Source organism: Sander lucioperca, chromosome 8 (assembly GCF_008315115.2).
Source record: "Sander lucioperca isolate FBNREF2018 chromosome 8, SLUC_FBN_1.2, whole genome shotgun sequence".
Taxonomy (NCBI): domain Eukaryota; kingdom Metazoa; phylum Chordata; class Actinopteri; order Perciformes; family Percidae; genus Sander; species Sander lucioperca.
The window spans coordinates 39159279-39187259 of NC_050180.1; the positions used below are offsets into that span (position 1 = coordinate 39159279).

General features: G+C 40.1%; 3 protein-coding genes across 5 annotated transcripts; 2 read left to right on the top strand and 1 right to left on the bottom strand.

Moving 5' to 3' along the window:
* Positions 1-11: 11 nt before the first annotated feature.
* On the top strand, positions 12-7178 carry LOC116060170. The gene is made up of 4 exons (XM_031313655.2): positions 12-107; positions 217-406; positions 2076-2279; positions 6253-7178. The coding sequence occupies exons 1-4, from the start codon at positions 55-57 to the stop codon at positions 7021-7023; spliced, it is 1218 nt and encodes a 405-aa protein (XP_031169515.1). The 5' UTR covers positions 12-54; the 3' UTR covers positions 7024-7178.
* On the bottom strand, positions 7075-24346 carry hcn5 (hyperpolarization activated cyclic nucleotide-gated potassium channel 5). Of its 3 annotated transcripts, XM_031313201.2 has the most exons (13): positions 24112-24346; positions 23785-23913; positions 22602-22713; positions 20051-20304; positions 18735-18921; positions 17256-17360; positions 16580-16717; positions 14745-14906; positions 13761-13854; positions 13510-13637; positions 12497-12643; positions 12128-12365; positions 7075-8420 (listed from the first exon to the last, which is right to left on the bottom strand). In XM_031313201.2, exons 4-13 carry the CDS (start codon positions 20233-20235, stop codon positions 8248-8250), a joined length of 1557 nt encoding a protein of 518 aa, XP_031169061.1. In that variant the 5' UTR covers positions 20236-20304; positions 22602-22713; positions 23785-23913; positions 24112-24346; the 3' UTR covers positions 7075-8247. The 3 variants fall into 3 exon arrangements, with proteins under 3 accessions (XP_031169061.1, XP_031169402.1, XP_031169228.1); XM_031313542.2 differs by lacking the exon at positions 23785-23913 and having other exon boundaries at positions 20051-20301; XM_031313368.2 differs by lacking the exon at positions 23785-23913.
* On the top strand, positions 24262-27965 carry LOC116060237 (cytochrome c oxidase copper chaperone). The gene is made up of 4 exons (XM_031313759.2): positions 24262-24376; positions 25954-26081; positions 26169-26274; positions 27768-27965. The coding sequence occupies exons 2-3, from the start codon at positions 25966-25968 to the stop codon at positions 26251-26253; spliced, it is 201 nt and encodes a 66-aa protein (XP_031169619.1). The 5' UTR covers positions 24262-24376; positions 25954-25965; the 3' UTR covers positions 26254-26274; positions 27768-27965.
* The last annotated feature ends 16 nt before the right edge of the window (positions 27966-27981 follow it).

The following is a 27981-nucleotide window of genomic DNA, read 5'->3' on the forward strand; positions in this document are numbered from 1 at the left end:
GAAGTGGGGTTAACTGTTCACTTTCTCCATTTGTCTGAACACAGCTGTGGAGCCATGGCGATGTTTGGAAAGGTTTTGGAGCCAGTGGGCTACATGCAAACTGTGAGGTGAGTTTCACTTTGAACATGTGTAACAAAACAATATATCTTCCAAACACATTTCTATTCCAAATCCAAAACCCTGTCTGCTTAAATTGTGTGTCTGTGTGGTGCTCAGGGTCCTGGTCCAGGGCATCTGCTCCTATCTGGGCGGCAGCGCCACAGCAGAGGAGAGTGAAGGGGCCAAGAAGAACCTGGACCACATCGATCAGGAGCTGGGAGCATCGGGACACGGCCTGCTGGACGACCAGGAGGTCCACCGGCTGGAGGACGACCTGGCAGTGGTGTACTACCAGCTGGGCACAGCGGTGAGGAAACGGTCCCTGGATCTCATACATGCAGTTAAACTTAGAACAGGCAACTACTGTCATTTTGGAGGGGTAGTCTAATATCAGCTTATTTAGGGAAGATTGGAGTGTATCTGCCTCTTAGCGTTTAATTGTGAAGGTTATGGTTGGAGCAGCTGTTCAACAGTCACACCTTAACAAAACTAAAGCTGAACAGTGTCCTGTGACCTGCTGCTGGCTAATAGATGGGTAGCTAAGAGGAGAACATACCTACAGAGCTGCAAAGGTTAATCGATTACTTGTCAACTATTAAACTAAAAAGAGTAGACATTAAAGACACTAAAGTAGACATTCTCTGATTCCAGCTTCTTAAATGTGAATAGCTTCTAGTTTCTTCACTCCTCTGTGACAGTAAACTGGATATCTTTAAGAGTTTTGGACAAAACAAGACATTTGAAAACGTCATTTTGGGCTTCGGGAAACACTGATCATTATTCTGATAATAAATAATCAACAATGAAAATAATTGTTAGTTGCAGCCCTACATACGTATGTACAGCTCATTTAAATTGAACTGGTAGTTTTATAAACAGGATCAGGGACTCCTAAGGTGGAGCTGACCTTGAAGAGTAACAAGCGTGCTGCCAATTTTGCTAAACTGATATGTGACTGTGCTTGAACTCATCATGCTGAGCGTATTATGTAAATGTAGATATGTGACCAGATGTATAATTGAAGCATCTGTTTCTACCAGACAGTATTAACAGACCTAGGCTTTTAATTTCCTCTTTAATTATTTCAAAATGTTACAAAATGTAAAAATCTCTTAAATGGGCTCAGAACAGCAGCCATTTGTCTCATAAGGCATTTGAATTAAAAAAAAAGAAAACATCTTCCTGGATCAGTTTAGCTGAATAAAATAAACTGAGCTCACTGAGTCAAACCTATAAGCAACACAATCATGTTAATACATACTCTCATTGTAATATAATCTGGGAGGGAAATTTAAGCAATGCAAAAATGGTGAGGTGTTAGCATGAGTAAAACATGAAATTTAGTTATAATTCAGCTGCTTGATCGGAATGTTGTCTCAAAAAGAGATGCAAAACGACCACAAAGAGACACAAAACAATGACAAAGAGTCACGACACAACTAAAAAGAGACCAAAAATTACTACAAAGAAACACAAAAGGACCACAAAGAGACACAAAAGGACCACAAAGAGACCACAAATAGACACAAAATTACCAGAAAGAGACAACAAATAACTTAAAGAGACAAAAAACTACCACAGAGACACAAAATGACTTCAAAGAGACAACAAAACCTGTGTTATTTGTAGTCGTTTTGTGTCTTTCAGTCTGGTCGTCTTGCTCCTATGTAGCAGGGGAGGGGTGTCCATGGCTGTAGGCTAGGAGTTACGAATAGCACTTATTTGTTTATAATATTTCATAAAAGAATATTTCAAGTTCTGGATTTGGCATTAATTTATTACACTGACTAAATAATAGAGGCTAACTATTAATAATGTAAAGTTTACTATTGCCATGAAATACGGCTTTAAATTGGAGTCTCAACACATTTTTACTTATTCTAAAAATGTGTCTTCATTGAATTTGGTCCTGCCATTTAAAAGCTTTGAAAACCCACCCCTGCCCTGTAACCCTCTCTCACCCCTGCTTGTTTCAGGTGAGGGCCCAGTCAGACTTCACCAAGAAGGAGACGGAGGTGTTCCTGCAGTACGTGCAGGACTACCGACTGGAGAGGCAGCTGACAGCTCTATACAACCGTCTGATGGGAGTGTCGGCGCTGACCGACCAGCCCACGCTGCTGGAGGAGGTCATACTGAGTCGCAAGCCCAAACGCTGGGAGCTGAGGGAGTTCTGCGTCAAGGTTGGTGAAGTCGCGCGCGGGGGGTGTCTGTGTTCAACTCATCCCCACCAACAGGGGGTCATTAAAGTTTAATTTTCTCTATTTTACAAGTCATTAGGCCTATACATCCACACGCACTCCAGCTTAACTACAGCAGCAGGAAGCCTGAGGTGACGCAGCAATCTAACGCACGCACGCGCGCACGCGCACACACACACACACACACACACACACACACACACACACACACACACACACACACACACACACACACACACAGGGAGGGAACATGAAAAAGGACATTCGGACAAACTTATTTTTAAACTGAAAGTGCAACTGATGTCATTAATAAATATTCTTAATTACATCCAATCCAAGAATTAAGAAGGTACTTTAGACCACATTTCATCCAATATCAAACATAATCATGTCCCTGAGGACGCAAGTTTATACAGTAAAAGAAAAGCATTGAGGAGCACAGCTGTACAATATTAAATATTCAGTTTTCAGACCAAAAATATAAAATTGAAAGCAAAACATTGTGGTCCTGTGGGGGAATGAAGCATGCTGCATCTATCTTCTTGGTATGAAAATAAACTGAATATTTAATTCAGCAGAGCTGTGACCTTCTGTTGTCTTTCTTGTGAGCTAAGTTGGCAAATTCCCTTTTGCTTACACTGCTGGTTTGGAAACAAATGCTTTTTTTTTATCCACTAAAAAGAGCTGCTCTGGCTGAGTTGCTCAGGCTTTAAACCTCAAATTAAAACAGCAATTTTCAAAGTCTGAATACTGTGTGAGGCAACGTTACATAACTGTGACTAAAAATGTCACACGTTTAAGACCCACAAAAGCAAGTGTGAGTGCACATATTTCCCTTTTTATTTTTTTACACAGGGTTAAATAGAGCATTATCTCCTGTTTCTTATGTAAAACTCCCCCAAAACCCAAATGTCCATCTGCCCTAATGCCCTGGAGCAAGACACACATAATGACTGCCCACTGTGCAAATAAATGGCCCTTAATAGACCGTGCAGCAGTCACAGAATTGCTCGTTATGTAAAAATAATTATCTTTTTCAAACATGTTGCGGGCATGACCTAGGTTTGACCAGCATTTATTACACTCTATACGCACGATCATTTCAAGGGAAGTCATCGTTTTTGCAAAGTCATTCAACGTGCCTGCTGTTGTCCCTGCTGTAAAGTCAGACAGAGTTTTCATCCCACAAACTCAAGTCCAGAGTCCACTTATTAAAGGGCTTTAGGGTGTGAGGGAGCCAGCCTTAGTGGATTAGCCTTAATGCTGAAGCAATTTCTGCTTGAAATTGCTGCTGAACGAGTGATTTGTTTGCGTTGTGCTCCTTTCAAGGACTTGTTTGCATAAATGCTGTGAGTGAAGCCCAGTGCCACCTCACCGTGCAGTCATAGTCTATCATAGTGAAATTATCCAATAAATAATTAGATAATAACCACCCTAACTTTTCTTCTGTGTAATGAGCCGAGAAATCTACAGTGGGTTTAACCGTGTGTGCAACATGTCAGACTAACTAGTTATCAAAGTCACCGCTGTAACTCGTGTCCAGACCGGAGAAGCTGACCTTGTTAACCAAAGGAACCGCAGCTATGTTTCTTTAACCTTTAAGAACTTATCATGTGTAAACATGTCGTGGATGGAGTTTATGTGTCATGCTGGGTTTTCCTCTCCTGCTGGCACAATAACACATCTTTGTAAATCAGACCAAAGCCACATTACAATATGATAAATAAATAAAAACTAAAATAATTGTGCATATCTGAAATTGTCTTTAACGCAACTAAAACGTTCTGCAGACAGTGATTCTGTGCGCTGGCCTTGAACAACCTTACATAGCTCTCTTTACAAAGAGTTTGTGACAGGGGTGGTTTATTTTGGTCAGTCTCACAGGGCCGAGTGTTCATTTCAGTTTAATAGAACGAGCCAAGAGAGTAATAACCAGCCTCTGTCCTGCTGTAACGAGGAGATGTGGAATCACATTTTCAAGTCCATCGTAGGCGACAAAAATCTCAGATGGGTTGGTGTTCTGCTAAAAACAATACAGTGTCATAGACAACAATAAACTTGTGCCAGACATGATTCTGACATTAACTACCCCTGTTAAGACTAACTTATTAAAGCAGCCATATTATGCTCATTTTCAGGTTCATAATTGTATTTTAAGGTTGTACCAGAATAGGTTTACATGGTTTAATTTTCAAAAAACACCATATTTTTGTTGTACTGCAGTGCTCTCTCTCACTGCTGCAGATCCTCTTTTCACCTGGTCTCTGTTTTAGCTACAGAGTGAGACCTCTTTTCTTCTTCTGTACTATCTTTGATTGCACTGCACATGCGCAGTAGCTCAGATGTAGATCATGTCAGCTAGCTAGCTCCATAGACAGTAAAAGAAAGGCTGTTTTTACAACTTTGGTCAGTTACAAGGCAGGATTAGCTGGGAGACTTCTAAATGAGGGCGCACATGTAAGTAGTTCTTTTGTAGATTATGGTGAACTTGTGTGTGTTGTAGCAGTGCTTTGCTATTGAGAACGAGGTAGCATGCTAGCGTTAGCATTAGCATGCTAACGCTACGAGCTAATGGTTGCGGTTAGCCTGCTCGTTTTGGCTTGTGACATCACAAGCCGTGCCGATTTTGAACAGCTCACCCAGAGACTGAAGGCAGGACACATTCAGAAACCGTATCTCACTCTAAACAGCATGGATGGATTTTTTTCAAAGTTTGTATGTGTGTGGAAGCACCAGAGACACAACATAACACCCCAAATCCCAGAAAAAGTGATTTTTTCATAATATGGGCACTTTAAGATGCAAAAGATTTGTCAAAATTATGTTTTCGTGTCGGGTCCAGACATTTCTCTGCCCACAGGAAGAAAACCTGAAATCCTAACTTTTCTCTAAGGAGCAGTGAGCACATGTTTTGTTCAGAGAAAGCTGGACTCACTATTGGTAGATGTTTTACTGCTGTCATCCTCTTGATGTGTTGTCAGATCAGCTGGGTCGGTAAAAATAAATAAATGTAGTTTGCATATATGTCTGTTTTGGGCTGTAAAAACTTTTTCAGGAACTCAAACTTTTTACAAACTCTAGAAACTGTCCTGCATATCAAATGCAGCAACATGGTTTCAGTTTTGGTTCCTGGGTCGAAGTTCCTGCCTCTCCTAAAAGCTCCAAGATAGTATTTTCCGATGGTCTAGGAACTATCAAAGTTGAGGCCGCAGTCGAATGTCACTGACCACGGTACCTTACATCATACATTTGGCCTGCAACCACCCACAGGTTGCTTCTGGTGTCAACAGGTGGAAACAACACGATAAATGAAATGTTACTTTATTGGCTATTTGTTTCAGCATGGTAAGCTACATACAAAAGCAGAACAATAACTCAACACTCAACAGATCCTCGCTACTTTGTACTGTATAAAGGAAATGTCAATTCAAATTTTGTTAAATGCAAAACTGACGCTTGAAACAAATGTGTTTTTGCACAATTTCTGTGGTTCTTCAGATTTTGTTGAAATGCAAATAGCAATGTGCTAACGGGAGCTCCTAACTTCTGGGACTACTTGGACAAAAAGTCCCATTAAGGGATTTCTGATACTTACAACATTTATTCAAAACCACTTCTTTTGGCCAAAAGAAAAGTTGTGAAGCCCAGCTTTAATTTTACTCAACATCGTGGCCGGGTTGGTTCACTGGGTAGAGCAGGCGCACATATACTGAGAGGTTTATGCCTCGACGCAGAGGTCCAGGGTTCGAATCCAACCTGTGACGATTTCCTGCATGTCCTCCCCCTTTCTCACCTAGCTGTCCTGTCAAATTAAAGGCGGAAAAGCCCCCAAAAAAATTATCTTAAAAAAACAAACATCTGATATTCCCTGCAGGGTTAAACACATGTTCTAAGCTATTTTTGACCACTATTTGAAGGCTCACGCTTTCTCCTTTCCTTCTATTACTCTCAACAGATCAACTTTGTCCTGGGCACCGGTCTCCTGTGCCTCTTTACACAGGCTTCTCTGACAGGCAGAGACCAGGCTCTGCTGATGAAGACCTGGTCTGACCGGATGGGTGCCCTCTACAGGAAGATGAAGAACACAGGAGGCCGCTGCTTAGGCTACTTTTTGCAGCAGGCGGAGGGGGATATACGGCAGCAGCTCCAAGAGGCCGTGCAGAAACGCGCACCCCCGGAGGAGGCAGCGGGGAGCATCCTGAAGACCCTGGAGAAGAACTATGATTGGCTGCGCTGGGCGGTGATGCTCCACCCTGCCGTGGGAACCATGGAGGACGAGAAGGACGAGAAGGATGAGAAGGACGAGAAGGACGAGGAGACACACAAAGAAAAAGAAGAAAAGGAAGGTGTGCTGCCACAACAGCAGCCCAATAATTTCATTTCTGTGGCGTCTGAAGCACCAATCCCCCACGTGTTGGCATGCTATCGTGACACGCCCACTTCGCTGGACAAGAGCCGCATCCACCAGCTTATCGTGGACCTGGAGTGGAAGATCCCCAACCCGCCACCTGAGGTGTACGCTTCCATCGAGGAAGACCCAGGCAGAGCGCGGCGCTACCTGGCCTCACGCATGCTGAGGAAGCTGCAGGAGGGGCTGGGATCTGGTGTGTCCGTCCACGTGGTGCCGGGCAGGATGGAGATGAAGTGCAACTTCCCACCAGCCTCCTACTACCTCTACGAGTACAAACACCGGCTGGCCTCGGGCACAGTGTGCGTGTTTGGATGAAACAGTAAAGGGAAAGGAAACAACCTGCTGTTCCACACAGATGTTTCTTAATCATATTAAAGCATCTGCTTTATTTGTGTTGCTTTCACAGTGGCATTGACATGTCTTGTGTAATATAACTTCCAAATAAATGTCATTTTAGAGAAAAAGAAAAATGACATACATGAGTTTTTTGTATACTTTCATATAAAGCAAAATTCCAGTTTATTGCAACTTGGGTCTTATGTCAGCCATCCTTGGGACAGTCGGTCCAACACTTTATAGCAGACCGAAATGTCTCAACAAATATCAGAAGAATTGCATGAACTTTTGTACAGACATTCATGTTTCCCAGACGATGAATCCTACCGACTTTAGCGATCCGCTGACTTCTTTATCTAGCGCCATTATGAGGTCAAACTTTTCCTTTGTCTAAAACTTTGGTTAAAGTCCCCATCAGCCTCAGCTATACTTTGCGTTTAGTGTTATTTAGCATGCTAAAATGCCAAACTGAGCTGGTGAACATGGTAAACATTATACCTGCTAAAACATCATGTTACTTTTGTTGCAACAAAGTCTGAACGGGGGAAGAAACACAAGAAGTCAGACAATCAGACAGGTGGTGTTTACAAGTTTTGCCAGCCTATCTGAATGACTATTTAGAGGTAAATCTAAAGGGTGATTACATCTGGAACGCTGGTAATAATCCATCATGACACAAGACAACTATGCTATGAACTGTGATGGATGTTTAAGCAGTTTAGCTAACATGAGGGGTTTGCACGTGTTTCTTGCCCAGTCTTTTGTTTTTATTTATAGATATGATGGCCAAAACTACGAAAGTAAAGCCCAAGTTGTATGAAACCAGAATTCCCCTTTAAGACAGATCTTTCTTGTTTTTTCACTAAGGTATGCATTGACTTTCCAAACATCAATGCTAAATCGCAGCATAAACAAGGCAGCAGAGAGCAAACGTTTGACCCGTTTTTTTTCTGTTGAGGTCTTTGATTATTGCTGATAACTGATGGATCAGGAGACTGTATAACTACCTGTCAGAATAAAATGCTCTAAAATTGTCCATCTCATCCGTGAATAAGTGTCCAACTGGTGTCCACATGAGGAATCAGCAACAGTCGTACAGTACTGTCCATCACATAATCACATAAAATGTCCTGGAAATATCCATATCCCCTGTCCTTTTCATACAGTAAAAAAAATAAAAATAATAAAGTCTAGTTTTTGGTCTTACACAAGTGCACCATCAGAGTTGAGCTGAACCGCTTTTTCTAAGTCCTTCTTGACATCTGGGAAGCCCTCCAGCACCTCCTGAAAGTCGTCCCAGGAGAGAGAGAAGCACTGGCAGTCGGTCAGCGCCTTCACTGTGGCCAGATGTTTGCCTTTGGTCAGCACACATGTCTCTGTTGTAGACACAGAGGGAACCACAAGAGCGTGGTTAATGAACGAGTGAACCCTAATGACGCAGATGAGGTCTGACAATTAATCCTAAATTAAATAACCGGACTTAGCTGAGTTGTTTCGGGAAGCCTGCTTAACTCTAAACGCTGCAGAGGTTTGCTGCCAAAAAGATTAGGACCAGTTCCCACTTAAAGCCTGAGAATTAAATAAATCCCCCCCCAAATTGAAAAAGATAGATTTATTCACTTTTGGTTTGACAGTGATGTGTTTTTTTTTTAAAGAATGCTTATTGCTCGACTATGCAAATAAACCTGCAGATGTGTCCGGTTTTTGTGTGTATGTGAAAAAGCAATGAATGCCGAGCAATGAAAAATCATTTGGAAACCTTTAAAATCACACTAAATCTGCCAAAAAAATCTAAATCCATTGATCAGTTACTTCCATCTCACATTGAAACAAAAATGCAATTCAACTGAACCAATAAAGATACTAAATGTCCATATGGCAGTTGCTTAAGCTTTGTTGTTCCCGCCTGTAAAAAAAACCCCACTCTTACATAAACAAACTGCGTGACTTTAAAGCACCTAACTCTAATGCTATCTAATACGGCGATAGTTTGGGTTTTATTTGTCCAGGTTTGACATATCTGTCTCAGCACCAAAAAAATGACAACAGCAACATCTTTTCCTAGAAGCATTATGGCTGTTACTGAGGGTAATCCACAGAATAATCTGTCAGCCGTTTTCATAAAGACCGTTTCTGTTGTCGAAAGCAGTTTCAGTGAAAAATGCTCACAGTGAGGTCTGAGGATTATCCAGAGTTGTATGTGACAGAAAAGTGACAGATTTTTAAATGGAGTTAAGTATGATTTCCTTAAGAGAGACAGCAGCAAATAATGCTCTCTAATTCAGCAGCCCAGCAAAAGATAACCGTTGTCGACACCCCTCTTGACATACAGTTGTTTCAACAAAAAACGATTTTGCAACATGGATTACTGATTTTAATTGAGCTTTAATTGGAACCATTTTCTACAGAAAATAGTCAGCGTCATGAAAACTGACATCAAGATTTACACATCAAGATTGACACTTTTTTCTGGAATTAGATTGTTGCTGCTCAGTTAAAAAAAAAAGAAAAGAAGAAGTGTTTTTTCAATGCTTTAATCACAACAAATGAAATTCCGTTGACCTCCACTGTATTGTGGGGAAGGCAGAAAAAAGAGGTGGATATTTCAAAATCTGGACAAAGAACAAAAACTACTACGAGATGTTTTTTTTCGTAATTTGAGTGGACTCACTGACCTTTTAAAAGTATATTTCCATAGCTCAATAAAGAGGTAAATACACTCCAATATGATTCATCATTTAAAAACCCTAAACACACATAATGGTGAAAAGAACAAAATAAAAACTGAGCAAACCCCATCTGCTGAGGAAGACCATGAGATGGGATTGAAGGCAGAAAAAGCTAAAAGGTGGACCTTGGGCATTTGAAAGTACAAATTATTATTGTGATAACGCTTAATAAAAAGTTCCTTAATGCATAATGTGCCTAGCTGTGTTTAACAACACATCGGTGTTGTTAAACACTCTGTTTCTGTTCATTCATTACATTCATTATGTAATACTTAACAGCATTGTTGTGTACTCATTGTACTTTTGCTTTAGGTAATATAGATGTTACTCTGAGTTGAAGACACTACAGGTGAAAAGGGTAACAATGTTAACTAATGAAATCCCAATGAAACTTCCCCGGTTGATTACTTACATTAAGACAATAATTGTTTTGTATTACAAGTTTTCTGAAATCCTATGTTTAAATATGCAAACGAGGTATTGTCTAATTAAATATGTGTTAATGTGCATACATTTCCAGAACAGAAATCTGAACATTGGATAAAGCCAGGTTTCAGAAGCCATAAATCAGGAAATACTGTCAACAGCCATAAAACATTTTCGCCAGGTTTTTAGGAATAAAAAGTTACATAAATCAGGCTATGAATGATATATGAACAACCCCCTCTGTAAAAACCTTCAGACTATAGATAGGAATGAAACTGCAAAGTTGTGTGTATGCAAGTGTTGTTCACTTTATATACCTCTGCCTGCACCACTACTTTGCCAAATCAGTTTTTGTTAAAGTACTCAGATGACTCAACTCTACTGACCTTGCTGAACAAATGTGATGACCCCACACCATATCACGGCAATGTGGATTGGTTAGTTAAGTGGTGTGATAACAATGCTCTCATTATTAACACTGTGAAGACAGAGGAAATCATTTTTGGAATAACCCCGAATTGTCAACTGTCCTCAGTGAAGATTCATAACTCAGAAATCAGTCAAGTCTCGGTCTATAAATATTTGGGTTTTATGATAGACGAAACTCTCTCATGGACTTCTCATATAGAATTTATGTGCAAAAAAATACAACAGCGTGTTTATTTTCTTCGTAGATTGAGATCCTTTGGAGCTAGTAGCCAAATCATTTCTTTGTTTTTCACATCAGTAATTCAGAGTATCATGCTCTACTGTAGTACTGCTTGGCTAAGTAGCCTATCAGTTAAAAATAAAACAAAGCTATTCAATCAGATTAAAATTTGCTCAAAGATTATAGGACTACCTTTCAGGAGTGTGCTACAGGTAGTTTAGGTAGGCTGCTAATAGTATGCTTAGACTGGCCAGAAATATCTCAAATAACTCTTCACATGTCTTGCACAGTAAATATCAGCTTCTGTCTTCAAACAGACGCTTTAGAGTTCATTCTTTTAATCGCATCAGACTTAAAAACTCTTTCATACATCAATCTATCCTATTGTTAAACCAGCTACATTAAATCCAGTGCAATACATATTTCAGGGATATACGTCTCCAAGACATTGTCTGTGTGTATGTTCATGTCATTTTCTGTTGTTATACATGTTTTCTATGTTTTTCCTACTTGGAAGTTTATGTCACTTGTGGTAATGTTTCATGTATGTCTGTTGGTGTTATTAATCTCATGTATGTTTGTATGTATGTGTATGTCCTCTTTTTTTATACGAGCTACCCAGGGATGCACAAAGAATTTCAGCCTTGGCTGACAATAAAGTTGTATCGTATCGTAAGTGCTACTGAAGTGGAGTTCTCTAGCACAGAGTCTGAGAACAAAAATCATTTTGAGAAAATGGCCTTTAAAATCTACCGATGCAAATAGACAAAGTGTAGTTCAAGTAAAATAAACACCTAAGGTGTATTTGTTATAGACATGTTATGGAAGCAAAACAGCCCGCAATCTCCAAATTGACCAGTGCATGAAAAAACAATGTTTTTGTCTGTAGTGTCTGGCCTTAAAGTTAAAGGCATACTGTGTAACTTTTCCCTCTTCGGTCCCCCTACAGGTTGTCTCATTGGAACTACAGCCGTGCGAGCTGTAGTTCCAATGAGACAACCTGTAGGGGGACCGAAGAGGGAAAAGTTACATAGTATGCCTTTAAGTCACTTCTGTGAGCTAAAAACTGGATTTCGTCTTGGATGGTCAGTGTTTTTCTATCTGCTTCTAATCTGCTTTTAAGCTAACTGGGCTGAAGACGTTGTGAGAAAAGTTGTAAACCACATTCTGGTATGTTATATTTCACTTCTTTCTCCTCTCCCACTTCAAGTTCCCTGACTATTGCTGTCTGGAAATCACTTCTCAGTGATACACGCTAATCTGAGTAAATCCAACTCACCTCCAAAAAAGTCTCCGTCACACAGTTCCCTCTCGTAGGAATCAGTCTCCATGACGACCTGGCCGTGGTCGATGAAGAACATGCGGTCGCCTGGGACGTTCTGTCGCACGATGGCGTCTCCCTCCAGGAAAACCTCGTAGTCCAGTTTGAGGAGGACGGCGTTGATAAAGTTTTCGTCTCTGGTCTGAAACATTGGCACTTTTCTTAGTAGCCGGCTGCACATCACCATCAGGATTTGCTGGAAAATAAAATATGTTGGTAAGAAATATATGATTATTATAAAAAAATAAAATATAAAATAAGACGAACAAAGATGCAAAGGAACAACAACTTAGCATTAAGTTCCAAGCAGATGAACCACAGATGTACCTCTTTGAGCGCTGAGGACACTGTGTGCATGACGTCCTTCTCCTGAAACCACTTCCCTCCGTAGCGAGCCTGGTAGTAGTTGGTGATACGAAGCTGCAGCTCTGGTGGGAGCTTCATAAAACCCATGTAGTGCTCCAAACGGCTCATCTGTAGGAAGTCACACAGCGTTCAGGATCCACTTTCCTTCCCCATCACATTTATACATGAGACAGCATTACAGTGCTAAGATCTACTCAAGCTGCATTGTTTGGAATTTTTGAATTTGAGATACTTTATTAATTACATTTTTACACTGTTGATATATTACATATAGGCCAGAAATACACACACATGCACAAACAGGACCTATACATGCATTAATAGAGAGATGTCAGACTGAGGGAGTGCCCATTAAAGGCACCCAGTGCAGTTGGGGGATTGGTGCCTTGCTCCAGGGCACCTCCACAAAGTGAACTGGCACCTCTCCAGCTACCAGTACACTGTCCGTACTTGGTCTGTATGGGGACTTGAACCGGCGACCCTCCGGTTCCCAAGCCAAGTCCCCACGGACTGAGCTACCGCTGCCCCATATTTAATCATGTATCATAATTGCATAGTCTTGCGTCGTTTCTTTTCATTTGTTTATTTGTATTATTTCTACTGGCTGTTTTCCAAATGTACAGAATAATCTAACTACATAATCGACTTATAATGCTACGCTCCAACGACAACAAGTCATTCATTTTTAAGATTTAGATTTTTACTGTGGTAGAAGATGGGCCAAAACAATCCCAAACAGGCATAAAATGTCTGACACTCAACTGAATAAATGTACACCTTAGTGGCTGCAGGCAAGCTAAAGGAGTTACAGGGCCTTTCCATTACAGCATGTCTTTATGGGCCATCACCAAAGCACCTTTTTCTCTTCCTATATTAGTTTAAAAGCAACTAAAATATGCTAAAATAATTCTTATTACTTATTTCTGTTTCACTGAGTACAGTGACTTGTCTACTACTGAGATGTATTTTCTTACCTTGCTCTTGTACTCCTTGGCTGCTGGGTCGATGTTAGCGATCATGGTTGTAGCATTTGCCACGAGGACGGTGTACATCAGACAGCCGGACACCATGCTGACCATGACGATCCACATTTCAACGTAATCTGGAGAACAAGACACCGACACTCCAGCTTGTTTACTGTGAAATGGTGAGTATTTATATCTGAGGGAGAATGTGATACTTGTGCTTTTTTTAGCGCCGGATAAAGAAAATCGATAATTCTCACTTGTTGGTGCGTCCATGGAGCCATAAGAGAGAGCGATCATCTGGGAGAGAGCTCGGAAAACTCCCCAAGAGTACTTCACGATCACTGTGGCATTCTGGAAGAAAATACTTCATAATTAGTTAGACTTTATTTAGATCTGGAACTTCAAAACAACAACAAATACAGGGATTTAAACTACAGCATTTGGTATAGATATTTAAAGCACCACAAAAATACCTTTTGTCAAATATGCCCTACAAGTTTAGAAATGAGTTATTTAGTAAAATAATTGATGACTAATTCCCAACACGTCATTCACAACTCATCATCAACAACCAATGGTGGAAGAAGTATTCAGATCCTTCTACTAAAGTAAAAGTACAAATACCACACTGTGAAAATACTCCACTACAAGTCCTGCGTTCAAAACCTTACTTAAGTAAAAGTATGTAAGTATTATCAGCAACATTTGAAAAGTGAAATGTTGCCTGTTTATCTGATGTTTATGGATTAATATCCCTGCTGCATTAATATGTATGTTGAATTGTACTGCTGTAGATGTTTATGGTTGTGCTTATTTTATAACTTATAACTCCTTTATATACTGTTGTGTGGTTTAATCTACAGCAATGCATCATATTCTATAAGATCATCATGTTTTCCAGCTGATCTAAGAGGCTTTCTAAAGATTTTATTTAGCTTAAGAAGGGGAAGAATTTTCTCAACACATATAGGAACATTTCATCCTTCAAGCATTCAAAATCACCAAATTTATAGATACTTGGTTTTCACTGGACAGGAAGGGGATGAACAGTAACTAAAGCTGTCAGACAAATGTACTGCAGTAAAAAGTATATATTTATATAATATTTACCTCTGAGATGTAGTGGAGTAAATATCTCACATTTGTACTTAAATACAGCACTTGAGTAAATGTAGTTAGTTATATTCCACCATTGTCAACAACCATCATCATTCACACTAGTTTTATGAATTTAGTTTCACCATCAGGTTTTCTTTCCGGACCCAGCAGTCGGTGGGAAACTCCTCCAGCATGGGAACAAAATACTGGATGCAGCCGTTCCAGTGACAGAGCAGGAAAATCATCATGAACAGAGACAAGATGCGGAAGAAGAGGCGGACCACCTCCAAGTTGGCATTAGACACCTGTCAAGAAGAGATGACACGTGAAAACATTAAAAGGCGTTTGGTAAGCAAATCATCCACACTGCGGGACGTCCCGGTTGTTGGCTGAGATGTGCGTCATATTACAGCAGCATACTGGGTTTAAGCCTGATCCAGGATCAGCCATGTCCTCTCCCAAGCCTGTACTGTATATAATCTGGTGCATCAACAACATCAAAATATCTCCTGTGTTTTCTCACAAGTTACAGTAACTCATGATTTACTTAAAATCCAAGGCCCACTATGAATAAAAAAAACAAACCCAAAACAATGCAACAATGTTAAAAGACATGGTGATACAGTATATTTTTAGATGTATATTAATTGTGCAGACCTGAGTCTGTTTTACACTTTAAAAGATAACGTTTTACACTTTAAAAGATAATTCTAGTTTATTATGACCCAGGTCTTATTTTCATAGTTTGGAACATCATTTATATCACTTATGATAACACTTTGCATTTACTGAAGTCATTTCTGATATCCGGAAACACAATAACATCACTACAAAAAGTCAGATGGGGCAAGAAACATGACAGTTAAGCCAGATCATCTAAACCACTTAATTTGCAGGTAAAACTGAAAGTGAGTACACCTGAAATAATTTCTCAATTAAAATGTCACTGTCGTGGCCTGGATTAGATTCCCGTTCAGGAACACTTTTTGGGGTGGCAGTAGCTCAGTCTGTAGGGAGTTGGGCTGGGAGCTAGAGGGTCGCTGGTTCAAGTCCCCTTACGGACCAAAGTACGGAGTGTTAGCTGGAAAGATGCCAGTTCACCTCCTGGGCACCAGTACTGGTCCAGTACTGGCAGCACACTCACTCTAACATGAATAGGTCCTGAGCATGTGTGTATTTCAGGCCTGTGTGTAGTGATTTCTAACAGATTGTAATTTCCCCACTGGGCAATAAGTATATTAAATTAACTGCAAATAATGCTAGTGAAGGTTATGTGGCATGTTTTGGCCTAACAACATCACAACCTTGGAATTATACAGATTCCAAGCGCTGGCTGGACCATTTGTTTTGCTCAAGGCAAAAGAAAACCTGGAAGACGATAAAATGACCTGGCGCAAAATGATTAACGAGCTAGCCAAGATAAACTTAACTTGGGGGGGGAGACTCAACATGCAGGGAGCGGTAAAGTAAACAGATTTATCTGTGTGAAATTATTCAGTTTTGTGAATACAAAACGTTTTTTTTTCAAAGCGAGAGGGTCCAGTTTCCACCACTACGCTGAAAACATACACCAGAAACCATTTATTTTAGCAGCTAGTAGTCGATTAAAGGCGTGGAGTTACACACTTACTCCAGACAACATACATTATGCAACATCAAGATTTATTCCAAGATATATTGTCTTTCATTATGAGATTACCATCATCAAAGTCGGTTTGAGGTGTCCTATTCCTTTTATTTTTGAGTCCAATGTTTGGGTACGTGCAATTAGAAAAAAGGTCAACTCAAAAGAATTGGGCCAACGCATCGTTGGTCGTGGAGCAGCGAGTCAGCTCTTGTTTTACAAATGACATTGTAAATGTTCAAAGTCAGATTTGTCATTGGATGCCAGGTCTGGTAAGGTATCTGCAGGTAGGCAGAAAGGTTGATTGAATTTCAAAGCTGAGCTTTGAAGACTTTGTCCGGCGTTTGAACTTACTTTCTCCACTTCGTTGAAGAACCTGACCAGTCTGGACACTCGAGCCAGCCGGATCAAGCTGAGGATCCGCACGAACATCAGTATTCTCATCATCTTGTTGGTCTTAGAGGGGTTGTCGTTGTTCTGGTATTGTAAGTCCTGGGAGAATAAAATAAAGACGTCCAATTATCAGTGGTATGTTTCTTGTTTAATCTCTTTTCTCTTTATCTTTAATCTAATTTATAATTTGTATTATTACTTAATACATCTTAGAGTATTCATGTTATCACTGTTAACACTGTTCATATGGTAATACGTTAACATATTCTTAACTACCCCTTACTGTTTATTCTATTTATTACCCCAATACATACTGTATGTACATTACTCACACACTGACTTTTGCACTTCTGGTTAGAAGCATTTTGTTGTCTCAGTACTTGCACTTTGTTCAATGACAATAAAGTTCAATCTAACCTAATCTATTATCATTGATTTTCAAATCATTTTTATTTTATTGCCTTTTCCTCCGTACTGTAGTTATTGTCTGTAAAACACCTTCTTACTGCTCTGAGTGTTGCATAAGTTTCTCATTTTAAACCACGAACAAATCATATGAAACTATGTGCATAGTTATTTTGTGAACTGACAAACACTGCAGCACACACACTGTTGGCTGTTTTCTGTTCATTATTACCGCAAACAGCAGTATGTAGCCGATTGGGAAAGCAGCTATAACGTCCGGTATGAACCATGTCCTCAGGTAACTGACTCGGATCCGCTTGATATCCAGAATAGCTTCCTGTGAAAGAGAACAGAGCAGCAGATTGAGCAGATGGATGAAGATGCTGCGCAGCGCGTGTCACGATCAGATGTATCATTTAACACTTGAACCGAACCAATATTTTGGTAGTTTGTCCAAAAATTAGGGGAGACAGTGGTGTCAGATGAGATTAACAGTTTCAACATTAAGAAGGGGGAGAATTGATTAACATTAAAGGGATAGTTTAGATTTTTTTTTAAGTGGGGTGGTATGAGGTACTTATCTATGGTCAGTGTATTTCCTACCGTCAGTACGCCCCCAGTTTGGAGAAACGGGCAGGAGTACTGGCACCGAAGCTAATCAATATACTGTTGTGAACAGGGGCAGCAGCCTAGAAAAAACAATATTAGTTTAAGTGCATGTTATATTAGGAAATATTTTCACTGCTTTACCTTTCCGTCAGACAGCGCTTTACTGCAGGGAACTGAAGCGGTTCCCTATGCTCCCTTCAAAGCCACCAAAACAGTAACTTTACATCACACAACACCGCTGCCTCGATCAGTTAGTTAGTTAGTGTTATTGTCTGACTTTGAAGTTTTATAGCGTTGGTTCGGATTCACCAAGGTCACACAATAACATAAACAAACTAAGCGATCGATGTTGGTGATCGGTGTTCTGCAAGGTAAAATGACTTTGGCTGTGGCTTTGAAGAGAATATAGATAACGGCTTCAGAAAGGGCTGTCTGAAAGTAAGGTAAAGCAGTGAAAATATTCTACATATAGCGTACACCTAAACAGATTTCAATTATTTTTAGGTGACTAAAATATATTTAGCTGCTGCCACCATCCACAGCAGTACACTGCTTAGCTTCCGTTTCGGTACTCCTGCCTGCTTCTCTAAACTGGGGGCGTACCGGCCGCCACCTACTGTAGATAATACACTGAGTAGGGATAAGTACCTCATACAACTGCAAAATCCGGACTATCCCTTTAACTTCAGAGCATCGTTGAACTGTTGCTGAAGCAAATACATGAATATTTCAAACAGGCAGAAACCGACCGAGAATAAATCTGGCAAAACCAAATGGAGTAAACACCACAGATGTGCCATTTGTTATTGGCAAGACAGAGGTCACAAAGTATGAGCAGATGAAAACAAACAGGATATAGTCTGCATAACACTTAATTGGAAATGTTATACGTCTCATTTATCCAATACAGCATAATCCCTGTTATAAAATCAAATAGCAGGTGCCAATTTCGGCCCCAGGGAGGAGGGGAGGGGGTTGTTAATCTAGCCTTTCGTGTATCGAGTAGATTACAGATGGGGCAGAGATGGATTGTATGTGCTTGTCTGCGCAGGGATTATAGTCTCCCAGATTGTGCCTGAAAATAGAGTACAGCCACTCTCACCTCGCCGTCCTCTGCTATGATGCCCATACGGAAATTTAGGGCCACATCTATCAGGAACAGCGTGTCTGAAAACACGTTAAATCCTTCCCACGCCAGCCCACTGTGTCCGTCCAGAAACGCAATCTCCATGGGAATCCCTATTAGGTTCAGAAATGTGATGGCCATCATACACATGATGTAGTAACTCCTACAGGAAAAGATCAGAAAAAAATGTGTGACTTTTGAGTGAGCCTTAGATCTTGTTTTCCATGTAGGATTGTAGCAGAAAGTCTCTGTTCATTTGCCAGAAGGGCTCATTAGACAGTCCTGCTGCAGCTGGTAAGGCAAGCTGATTTATGCACACTAAATACTCTGATACTGTAACTGCACATCTCCTCAGCCAGGGTTCGATTGCCAGGCTCAAATAACTCTGCTCTCTGATCCCCAATTGTTTCATTCCCTCTCTATTTTCACTCCATATGATCACCTTACAAACTAATAATAACAATACTGCATGAATAATGCAAAACCAGGTCCTTACAGAAGTCATTTGATCCACCTGGTTTTGTCCTTCAAATCCTCCGGTATCATCTTAAAAATCACTTCACAAAACTAGAATTTCAAGAGTGATAATCTTTCCTAACACTCTCCTTTACTGATTATCGATTATTAGTTGCTCTTTTAGGTTACTTGTTTTGATTTAATGTATTCTTACTCTACATTTAATACCAATTATACTACATCTATTTTTTGATTTTTGTTTTCACGTTTACAAAAGTGCAACACAAATTATTTTCATATTCAATTAATGCATTTTTGACTAATGCTTAATGCTAATTAGTAAGGTGACATGCAAGTAATATGGAGTGGGGCTGCAACTAATGATTATTTTCATTATTGACTAATCTGATGAATACTTTCTCGATTAATGGTTTAGTCTATAAAAAGTCAGAAAATATTGAATAATGCCCAAAATTCAATGTGATGTTATCAACATGCTTGTTTTCCCTAAACACTCCAAAATCTAAAAACGTTCAGTTTACTGCAGAGAAAGAAAAAACATCAAATTAAGAAACTGGAACTAAACTTTTCGCCATTTGCTGATTATTTTTCTATCAATTGATTTATCAATTAATCCACTTAGCTTTTCAGCCCTAATATGGAGAAATATAAATACGATAAGATGATACTTTACAAATCCCTGGAGCCAAATGAAGCAAAGAATCTCCTCCAGAAACTTGCAGAAACTACATAACTTTTAAAGAAACGGTGGGACTAAAAGTGGAGGTGGTGTCTGCGCACAGGACTGGCCTGAATCTATCAAGTATATTAAATACCTCATGAGGCTGAACGGGTGGATGACAAAGACTCCGCTCTGCAGCTGCCTGATGCACTCCTGCTCCACGGCCATCTCGCTGCCGTACACGTACAGGGACTGCCTGTTCAGCTGTGGAAGAAGCATGGCTCTCCATCCACAGGTGGCTGTGGTGGATCCCGCGGCGGGACCTTTTAATTTCTCCATGCACAGTCTTTGGTCCTCTCCGATCAGCCGAACGCACAGGCCATCCTCCCTTTGCTGCTGCTGCTGCTGCTTCTCGGAACAAGTGGACTCTGATTATACCAGTCCTGACCTCCCCTCTAGGTCACAAGGTAATTTTCCATCAATGCTGCCAACCTCAGGACTTATTGAAGCTGTGTGGAGCGAGGCGACTGGATACCCGCCTTTCTGCTCACTCCCTCTCTCCCTCCCTCCCTCCCTCCCTCCCTCTCTGTCTGCCTCTCTCTATTTCTGCCCCCACCCCTCCCCATCCCTCCACTTCTTTTCTTTTTCTCCCAGCTCATCAACTATTCAGTATCTGTGTCTCATCCCCACATGAATCAAGCCATGTCAAGAGGTCCAGCTCACATTAATACTGAAGACAATGACGCGCATGTGTGCGTGTGTGTGCGTGTGGAGGGGATCACAATTATTGTCATGTGAACTAGACATCTGGCAGCATGTACAGAAACAAGTTCGGGCCATCTCTACCAGGGATGTAATTAAACACTGTACTGTGTAACCTGATGCTGTACATATGTTCCCAGCTCTGAGCCAGCTCCTGTGTGGTTTATTTGCATCTTTCACATCATTTACAAAACAAAACAGAAGCTCAAATGTTGCATATCAAGGATTACTAAGCAGAAGATTGGGATTTCATTTAACTAAATGTATTTTTACATATTCTTGGAAGGTTTTGGTAGGATTGCAGCAACGCTTATAACATGTAAAATAGAAATGATATTACAGGATGTAGCAGCATGGTAGGATTAACCGAGGGGTCATGGCAGTGGGTAAGGTAAATTACTGGCAGCTTAGTGCATGAGATGTGTCTAATAATGTGAGGGACATTTTATGAGATTATTAGGCTACTCCGTTTCCCATATATTTTGGAAAATTTTTCCTGTTAGACAGTTTGCAGTAGAGAAGTACAGTAAACACTAGAAGTAGGAAGATGAATACCACTGAAAGGGTTTTATAGTTCAGTCTGAGGATGAATCAATTGGTGTTGGTGCTTATGTGTGAGCCTTCTCCAGGTCCACACTCTCTCTTGTCCCTTGTATCTGTTAGGCATTAAATCCAAGGTACATTTCTCAAATATTATAAAAATCTTGTTGAGTGAAAGCGGACTGTGGACCGACTTTGCAACCAAATCTTCAAAACAGGTTGACAAAAATGTCAAAATACGGTCGGCTGTTTTTCACTGCCTTCCAAAACAACCCATATGACAGTTTCAAGAACTAGTTATGTGTGTGGTTTCTATATAATATATCGCTTTTTTTATCGCCATTGCAATATCAACTTGCGCAATATACACATCGCAAAAGGCTGCAACATATCGCGATAGACACTCAGAGATTTCTTTGTGTTAGTTGAAAGAAAATATCAGCAGAAAACGGCACATTAAAAGGTTTTTTAAGTGGTGCCTTTTTATATTCAATTCAATGTGCGATTTGTTCAATAGAAGAATGTTGGAAATTATTTTATTTGTTTTAAATTCAACAAGCAATATGTTGTATTTTAGCAGAATACTAAAAGCAGCAGAAATGAACGGAACTGAGTACACTTTAATATATCTGTTTATTTATCGCAGGTAATATCGTTATCGCAATATTCAACAACGTTAATTGCATTCGCATTGCATATTTTCCTCGTATCCTGCAGCCCTAGTGCTGTTGGTAGGAGACAGAATGCAAACTATTGTTTTGGCTCGGACACTTTGTACACCAGACCATTCACCCTGACCTCCTCCCTGAGAGGTTTTGTGGTGATATAACTATATATTCAATGCGTCAATGTGATCCAGTACAAGTTTGGTTATTGTTTTCTGGAGCACTGCCTTTCATTGTTTTGTGTGTTGGTATGTGACAAACTCTCTATTCTAACAAAAGACATGGTTCCTTAGAATATACAGTAGGGTTGGGCGATATGGAGAAAATCAGATATCACGATATTCTTGACCAAATACCTCGATATCGATATTGCAGCGATATTCTAGGGTGCTTTAACAAAATATCTTCACACTTAGATTTTAGATAAATAATCATCAGTAATGTGGACATAATGTCTAAGTGGGGAAAAGGCAAATAATAGAACAGCTAGAACAGTCTGGTAAGTTCAGAAAAGTACATCACTTTACTGTAATGCAGCCTTTAAAACCAGGAAAAGACAACACTTATGTCATATCACGATATTACGATATCCAAAATCTAAGACGATATCTAGTCTCATATCACGATATCAATATAATATCGATATATTGCCCAGCCCTAATATACAGTACAGTACATGTGAGAATATTCATTTGCTGCATGGCTAACACAGATCAAAGAAAGAAAAAGAGTGCTTACACTTCTTCTTTCCTAGACGCTGCTTTGTGCACACATGAAGAGGAGATGGCAGACGATCGGGACCTGTACTGTACTGTGGCCTTACACCTCTCCTCCTTCAGGGGGCAGATTTCTACAAGGAACACAAAAACAAAGACAGACTTCAGATAAAACTGAGAGTGAATTAAAGGGTGTTTCATCCCGGGAAAAGCACAGCAAATACTGCAGCAACGTGTGTTTCAAATGGAGGTACATATCTATCACACAGTACAGAGCAATACGCTTACTTGCTCATTTATCTAGCACACAGCTGGCCCTCAAACTAGAGCTAGTGACTCAGTGCTTCTGCTTACGCACTGCTTTGCTGTGCTGACGCACTATAGACCCAGTAGTCAAGTAAAAAACAAATATATTCAGTATTGTAGGGGAGAAAATGAAAAGTTTTCATATTAAAAAAACTCCCAAGCCACTGAAGTGTAAAATACACCCACCAGCAACTATATTTTACAGCACTGAATATAATATCTGGTAGGTGATAGTGTAGAAAAACAGCAGTGATTATGTGTGCTGGCTGATGTTGATTTTCAACTCATAGAGATTTTTATTTTTCAATACAAAGTATACACTTTATTTGTTTTTATTTTTAATGGCAACACACAACACTGATGTGCTGAAACAATTAGTCAATTCATTGATTTGTCAGTTAACAAAAACATGCTGCTTTTCTCTGCATCATTGTAAACTTAATTAAATTGGGTTTTGGACTGTTTGTTAGACAAAACAACCAAGTTAAAGACATCACATTGGGATGTGGGGAATTGGGATGATTTGTCATTTAATAGACAAAAAAAATGAATACGGAAAACAATAGGCCTACATATTCAATTTTGATTAGGTTGCAGTTTTATCACAGTGATCTTATTATCTTAGCATACTGACTTGTGTAATATCCAGCACAAAAGTTGTACAAGCGGACAATATTACTGTGCTTAAAAACCTTTTCAAAGCTTAATATAAATGAAAGCTAGAAATGTCAATAGTTTTGTGTCTTTGTTGTTAAACTTGTGAATTATGAAATACTGACACAACATCACATTTACAGTACTTCTCCACTGACTAAGACAGACACTAACTAACAGACACACTAAAAAATAATGACACTGAACAGGTAAATAACAGTGTTAAATGACAACCTACAACCCACCTCCAAAGTCGTAGCAGTGCCTGCCTCCTTCAGGAGGCACTGCCTGCTCCATCATGAGAGATGCCTCTATTTTATTTTTTTCATCATGAGCTGCCGTGGCCGATGAAGATGATGATGATGATGATGTCACTGCGCAATACAAATTCATACTTTAACTGTCTTGAGGCAGTTTTAGGCAGAGCAATAAACCGGAAAACACGCTTGACGTTAAATGGACCTTTAGTTAAGATTTTTTTGTTTTTGTTTTCAAGGTCAAAATGATCATTTTTAGCTCAACAGAAGAACACCATTTGTCCTAAGAAACATCACAATATACATTTTACTTACTGTCCATTCATAGATGCTCTGGTCTCTCTATTTGTTGAACTAATGTGTTAGTTGTTGTCTTGAAGAGGTTAGTTATGGTCTCATTGCTGCTAGTGTCATTCTCTTCCCGCCGTTGTTACAAAAAACTATATTTCCCAGAAGCCTCTGTTGACTCTTGTAATAACGCGAGGTTTTATAAGAACCGAACACCACGTGAGTTCACGTTAGTTGCCTCCTTTCTGAAGGTGAAGCTGTCAGATATCGTGTCCCGTCTGCCTTCATACAAGTAAGTTACTTGACATAGATTAACTGCTGCATTAGTCAGCAGGTGTTTTAAGTGGTACGCTACGTTTTCTGTTTCCGTGTCATTTATCCGCCGTGACACAGGTAACGTTAACGAACTAACCGTTAGCTAACTTTGTTAGCTTGCGTGAGTGTAATGCAATGTCTCCAAACCAAACTGTTAGCTAAAGCTAGTCAAGCACAACACATGCTGGCATATGGTGGTTCTGTTTAGGTTTGTCCCCCCCTACTTTCACATGAAGACTTGGGTATTTCAAAATGAAAGTACTCCTGTTGTGTGCTGCATGGTGAATGTGTTGATGAGTTGATGCTGTCATCTAAGCTAACGTTGCATCAGTCCAGCCCCCTTCATTGTTTATGTTTGGGTATAATATAATGAAGTTGGGATTCATCATATATTATTAACCACCAATGTATCGACAGTGTAACGAGTGACGTTATGAGATAGATACTGTGACGTTTAACAGCTTGTTTTGTGCTATGAAAGGTCAACTATTTGCAATGAACATGGCGACTATTTTTATGTTTCAAGTAAAAACTCAAAATATTCCCTGCTTAACACATGATTTTAAATGACTATAAAAGAGTCCACTCCATTTAGGCGCAAACATGCCAATAAGAAATTTACTCTAAACAAGTGATTGGAATTGTAGCTAATTCTTCCTCCTCTCCAGGAGCTAGCTTGCCTGATTGGTATTGTTAACTTTACACCACATTTTATTGTTACATCTACATTTTGTTATGATCTGCGTCTTCAGACAGACTTGTCATAGTAGGAAAAGCACAGGTGTTGGCCTTTAGTATCTCCTACGTCGCTGAGAAGTGGGTTGATTAGCTGAGATAATTGCAAACGTCTGTGAATGGACAAAGGCTTGTCTTCTGGAAAATGAGATGCAAAACCAGAAGTAGCCGTACACGTTACAAAATCGTGAGTGCCTAACTCCGGATTTCCACTGAATGCAGAACGTCTGCGACCGGCTCCGCTGCGGAACGGCTGCGTGCTCCGCCGTCCGTCAATACCCACCAGGTCCGGATTTGTTGCGGCACGGCTGCTGCCATGACTGACAGCAGTAGTTACGAGGACCCACAATATCTCGCGAATTCACGTAGAATAGAACCACAAAACCAACAACAGTTTGTTTCCATCCAGAGGAGTAGAGGGGAAACTACTCTGTGCTGTGTTTTCAAGGTGTAGTGCAGAGAAATATGAACCACCCTGAGCACGGTGTATTTTATTTTGAAGATTAACCGGATGTTTATTTTGTTTCTGTGCTCGACTTCCTGTCCCGCACTATCTTCCGTGTGCGGAATTGCTGCGGAGCTCTCCGGCGTCCGTCAAAAATAGAAGCTCTGCGTATCTGCTCCGGAGGGCTGCGGACCGCCGGAGCTGGGACGGAGTCGGAACACAGCCGTTCTGCAGTCAGTGGAAATACACACATTGACTTTAATGGAAACCTATTGACTCCGCCGCCGTTCCGGAGCAGATCCGCAGCCGTTCCGCATCCAGTGAAAATTTAGGGTTAGTCTACTGTGACTTAAAGCATTCTTTTTTTAATCTAGTTTATTCAGAAGATGTCGACCGTGTCTGCCGCCAGCGTGGAGTCTACTGCTGTGATTGAGTCCCCTGAGAAGAAGCCACTGAAACCATGCTGTGCTTGCCCAGAGACAAAGAAAGTCAGGGATGCTTGGTAAGTACCTGTCCAGAGGGACAGAAACCCTTTCCTTGTTGCGTGTGAAAATATTTTAATGCCTCAATGTTTTTTTTTTTCCTCCAGCATCATTGAGAAAGGAGAAGAAAGCTGTGCAGTCCTGATTGAGGCGCACAAAGATTGCATGAGGGCACTTGGATTCAAGATTTAACTGCTCCATTTTGTCTGCGTAGTAAGTATCAAAATCTAGTGCCCCATAAGCTTGTTTTTTTTTTTCTTTGTACTAGGTCGTTTGTATCCCTCAGCTGTTACTGATTAATATTGGGTACACACTGAACTACCAGACTAGAACACCAGTGCATCCTTTCAAATAAGTAAAATCAGAGTAATGCAAAACTGATAAGTGTGTTGGAGCTGGATTACATGCATTTTAAAATTACGGTCATGTAGGAACTTTGTCTAATCCTGTCTACACACCACGAATGTCAGTGACGTAGTGATTTAAGGAGGAGGGTGGGGAAAGCGGCATGGCTAATAGTGGTATGAAAATATTTGCAGCAGTGAAAATGCTGCAAGTAACAGTTTACATTGCCACCTTTTTATATTGTGATACTAATGAGATTTCTAGAGGCAACACTTGGCTTTCAAAACATTAATCACACCTTCAGTTTGCATAAAACTGGTCAGTTGAAGTCTGTTCAGGCCAAATGCCCACTAAAAAAAAAATTGGCCCATTTTACCAACACCGTAAATACATGTGTTGGTAAATTAAAGGTGATTTGTTCCTTCAAAAGTCTGTATTTTGACCTCAAACTTTATTTAATTTGGTCCTTATTTCATTGGTTACCTACAAAATTAAAACTGGAAATGGAACTTGAACACAGTTTGCATGCCTGTACTGGTGACGCACTGCTGCCTAATGTAATCTGACAACCTAAGGCCAACTTGAATCGAGTCAGTGTGGTGTGTAAATGAGCATCCGCCCTTTGCGAACCATGTAAATGCCCAATGTCGTTTATTTAACCCTGGGTATTTGCAGTGATGAAGCCATTTGTATTCTCCAGGTTCACTCATTTATTTTTTTTTTCTTCTCTCGCTGGGTCAATTGTGTCTCTTAGCTATTTGTGCAGTATCTGACTAGAACATCATGTAACAAGGGTAATGGGAGGGGTGTGTGTGGTGAGGGATGGTGGAGCAAGTATCTTCTGTGCTCAGATGACTACACATGAAACATGCCTGTAGCCATGTGGCTCGGTTCACGTGTCAGCAGCTCAATTAGACGTCTGGCATCGCCTAATGTTCACTTGCTCTTGTAAAAGACAGTTTCCATTTATCTGTACTAGTAACCTGATTTTGGCATTGTATATATTTCGGTCACACTTTACGGTCATCTTTTTTTTTTTTAATTTTTTTTTTTTTATTATTATACATTTTGCACTTATCTTTTGTATATTTGTACCCTTCCAACTTTGTTTCGCAACTGCTGCACAGCAATTTCCCCCGGGATACATATCTATCTTTAGGCTGGAGGAAGTACGAATGCGCTGTTATGTAGTAGGTCGCAGTACCTAGATTAATCACAACTAACATGTTTCTGTTTACGGAATATACAACCAGGCCTCAGCCTTTCAGCTAATCTTTGGGTCATTTCTTTTTTTTTGGCATTACAATTTTGCAAAAACTGGTACGTATTTAATACTTTTTTATTTTTTTATTCTCCTGCAGTGTGTTGCTGTGCAAGACGACCCTGAGTGTTCCCCTGCTTATTTATACCTCAACTGTAAAGGATATGTGACGATGCACTTCGGCTCTGATAGGTTGATCTTTCTGTGAAATTGTTTTTTTTTTAAGTCTGCAGATTATGAGAAATGTGTGAAATCTAAAATGTTGTCTGATGTTAAATAAAAGTCCTATGCAATAAGACTTGTGTTGTAGATTA

Excerpts from the sequence above, each read along its gene's own strand:
- LOC116060170 (XM_031313655.2), top strand. The coding sequence starts at position 55 with ATGGCGATGTTTGGAAAGGTTTTGGAGCCAGTGGGCTACATGCAAACT. Across the intron at positions 407-2,075 it reads ACTACCAGCTGGGCACAGCG|GTGAGGGCCCAGTCAGACTT; the intron begins GTGAGGAAACGG and ends TGCTTGTTTCAG. Across the intron at positions 2,280-6,252 it reads TGAGGGAGTTCTGCGTCAAG|ATCAACTTTGTCCTGGGCAC; the intron begins GTTGGTGAAGTC and ends TACTCTCAACAG.
- hcn5 (XM_031313542.2), bottom strand. The coding sequence starts at position 20,235 with ATGGAGAAATTAAAAGGTCCCGCCGCGGGATCCACCACAGCCACCTGT. Across the intron at positions 16,718-17,255 it reads GCTACATACTGCTGTTTGCG|GACTTACAATACCAGAACAA; the intron begins GTAATAATGAAC and ends TTATTCTCCCAG. Across the intron at positions 12,366-12,496 it reads TGTCCTCAGCGCTCAAAGAG|CAAATCCTGATGGTGATGTG; the intron begins GTACATCTGTGG and ends TTTATTTTCCAG.
- LOC116060237 (XM_031313759.2), top strand. The coding sequence starts at position 25,966 with ATGTCGACCGTGTCTGCCGCCAGCGTGGAGTCTACTGCTGTGATTGAG. Across the intron at positions 26,082-26,168 it reads AAGAAAGTCAGGGATGCTTG|CATCATTGAGAAAGGAGAAG; the intron begins GTAAGTACCTGT and ends TTTTTCCTCCAG.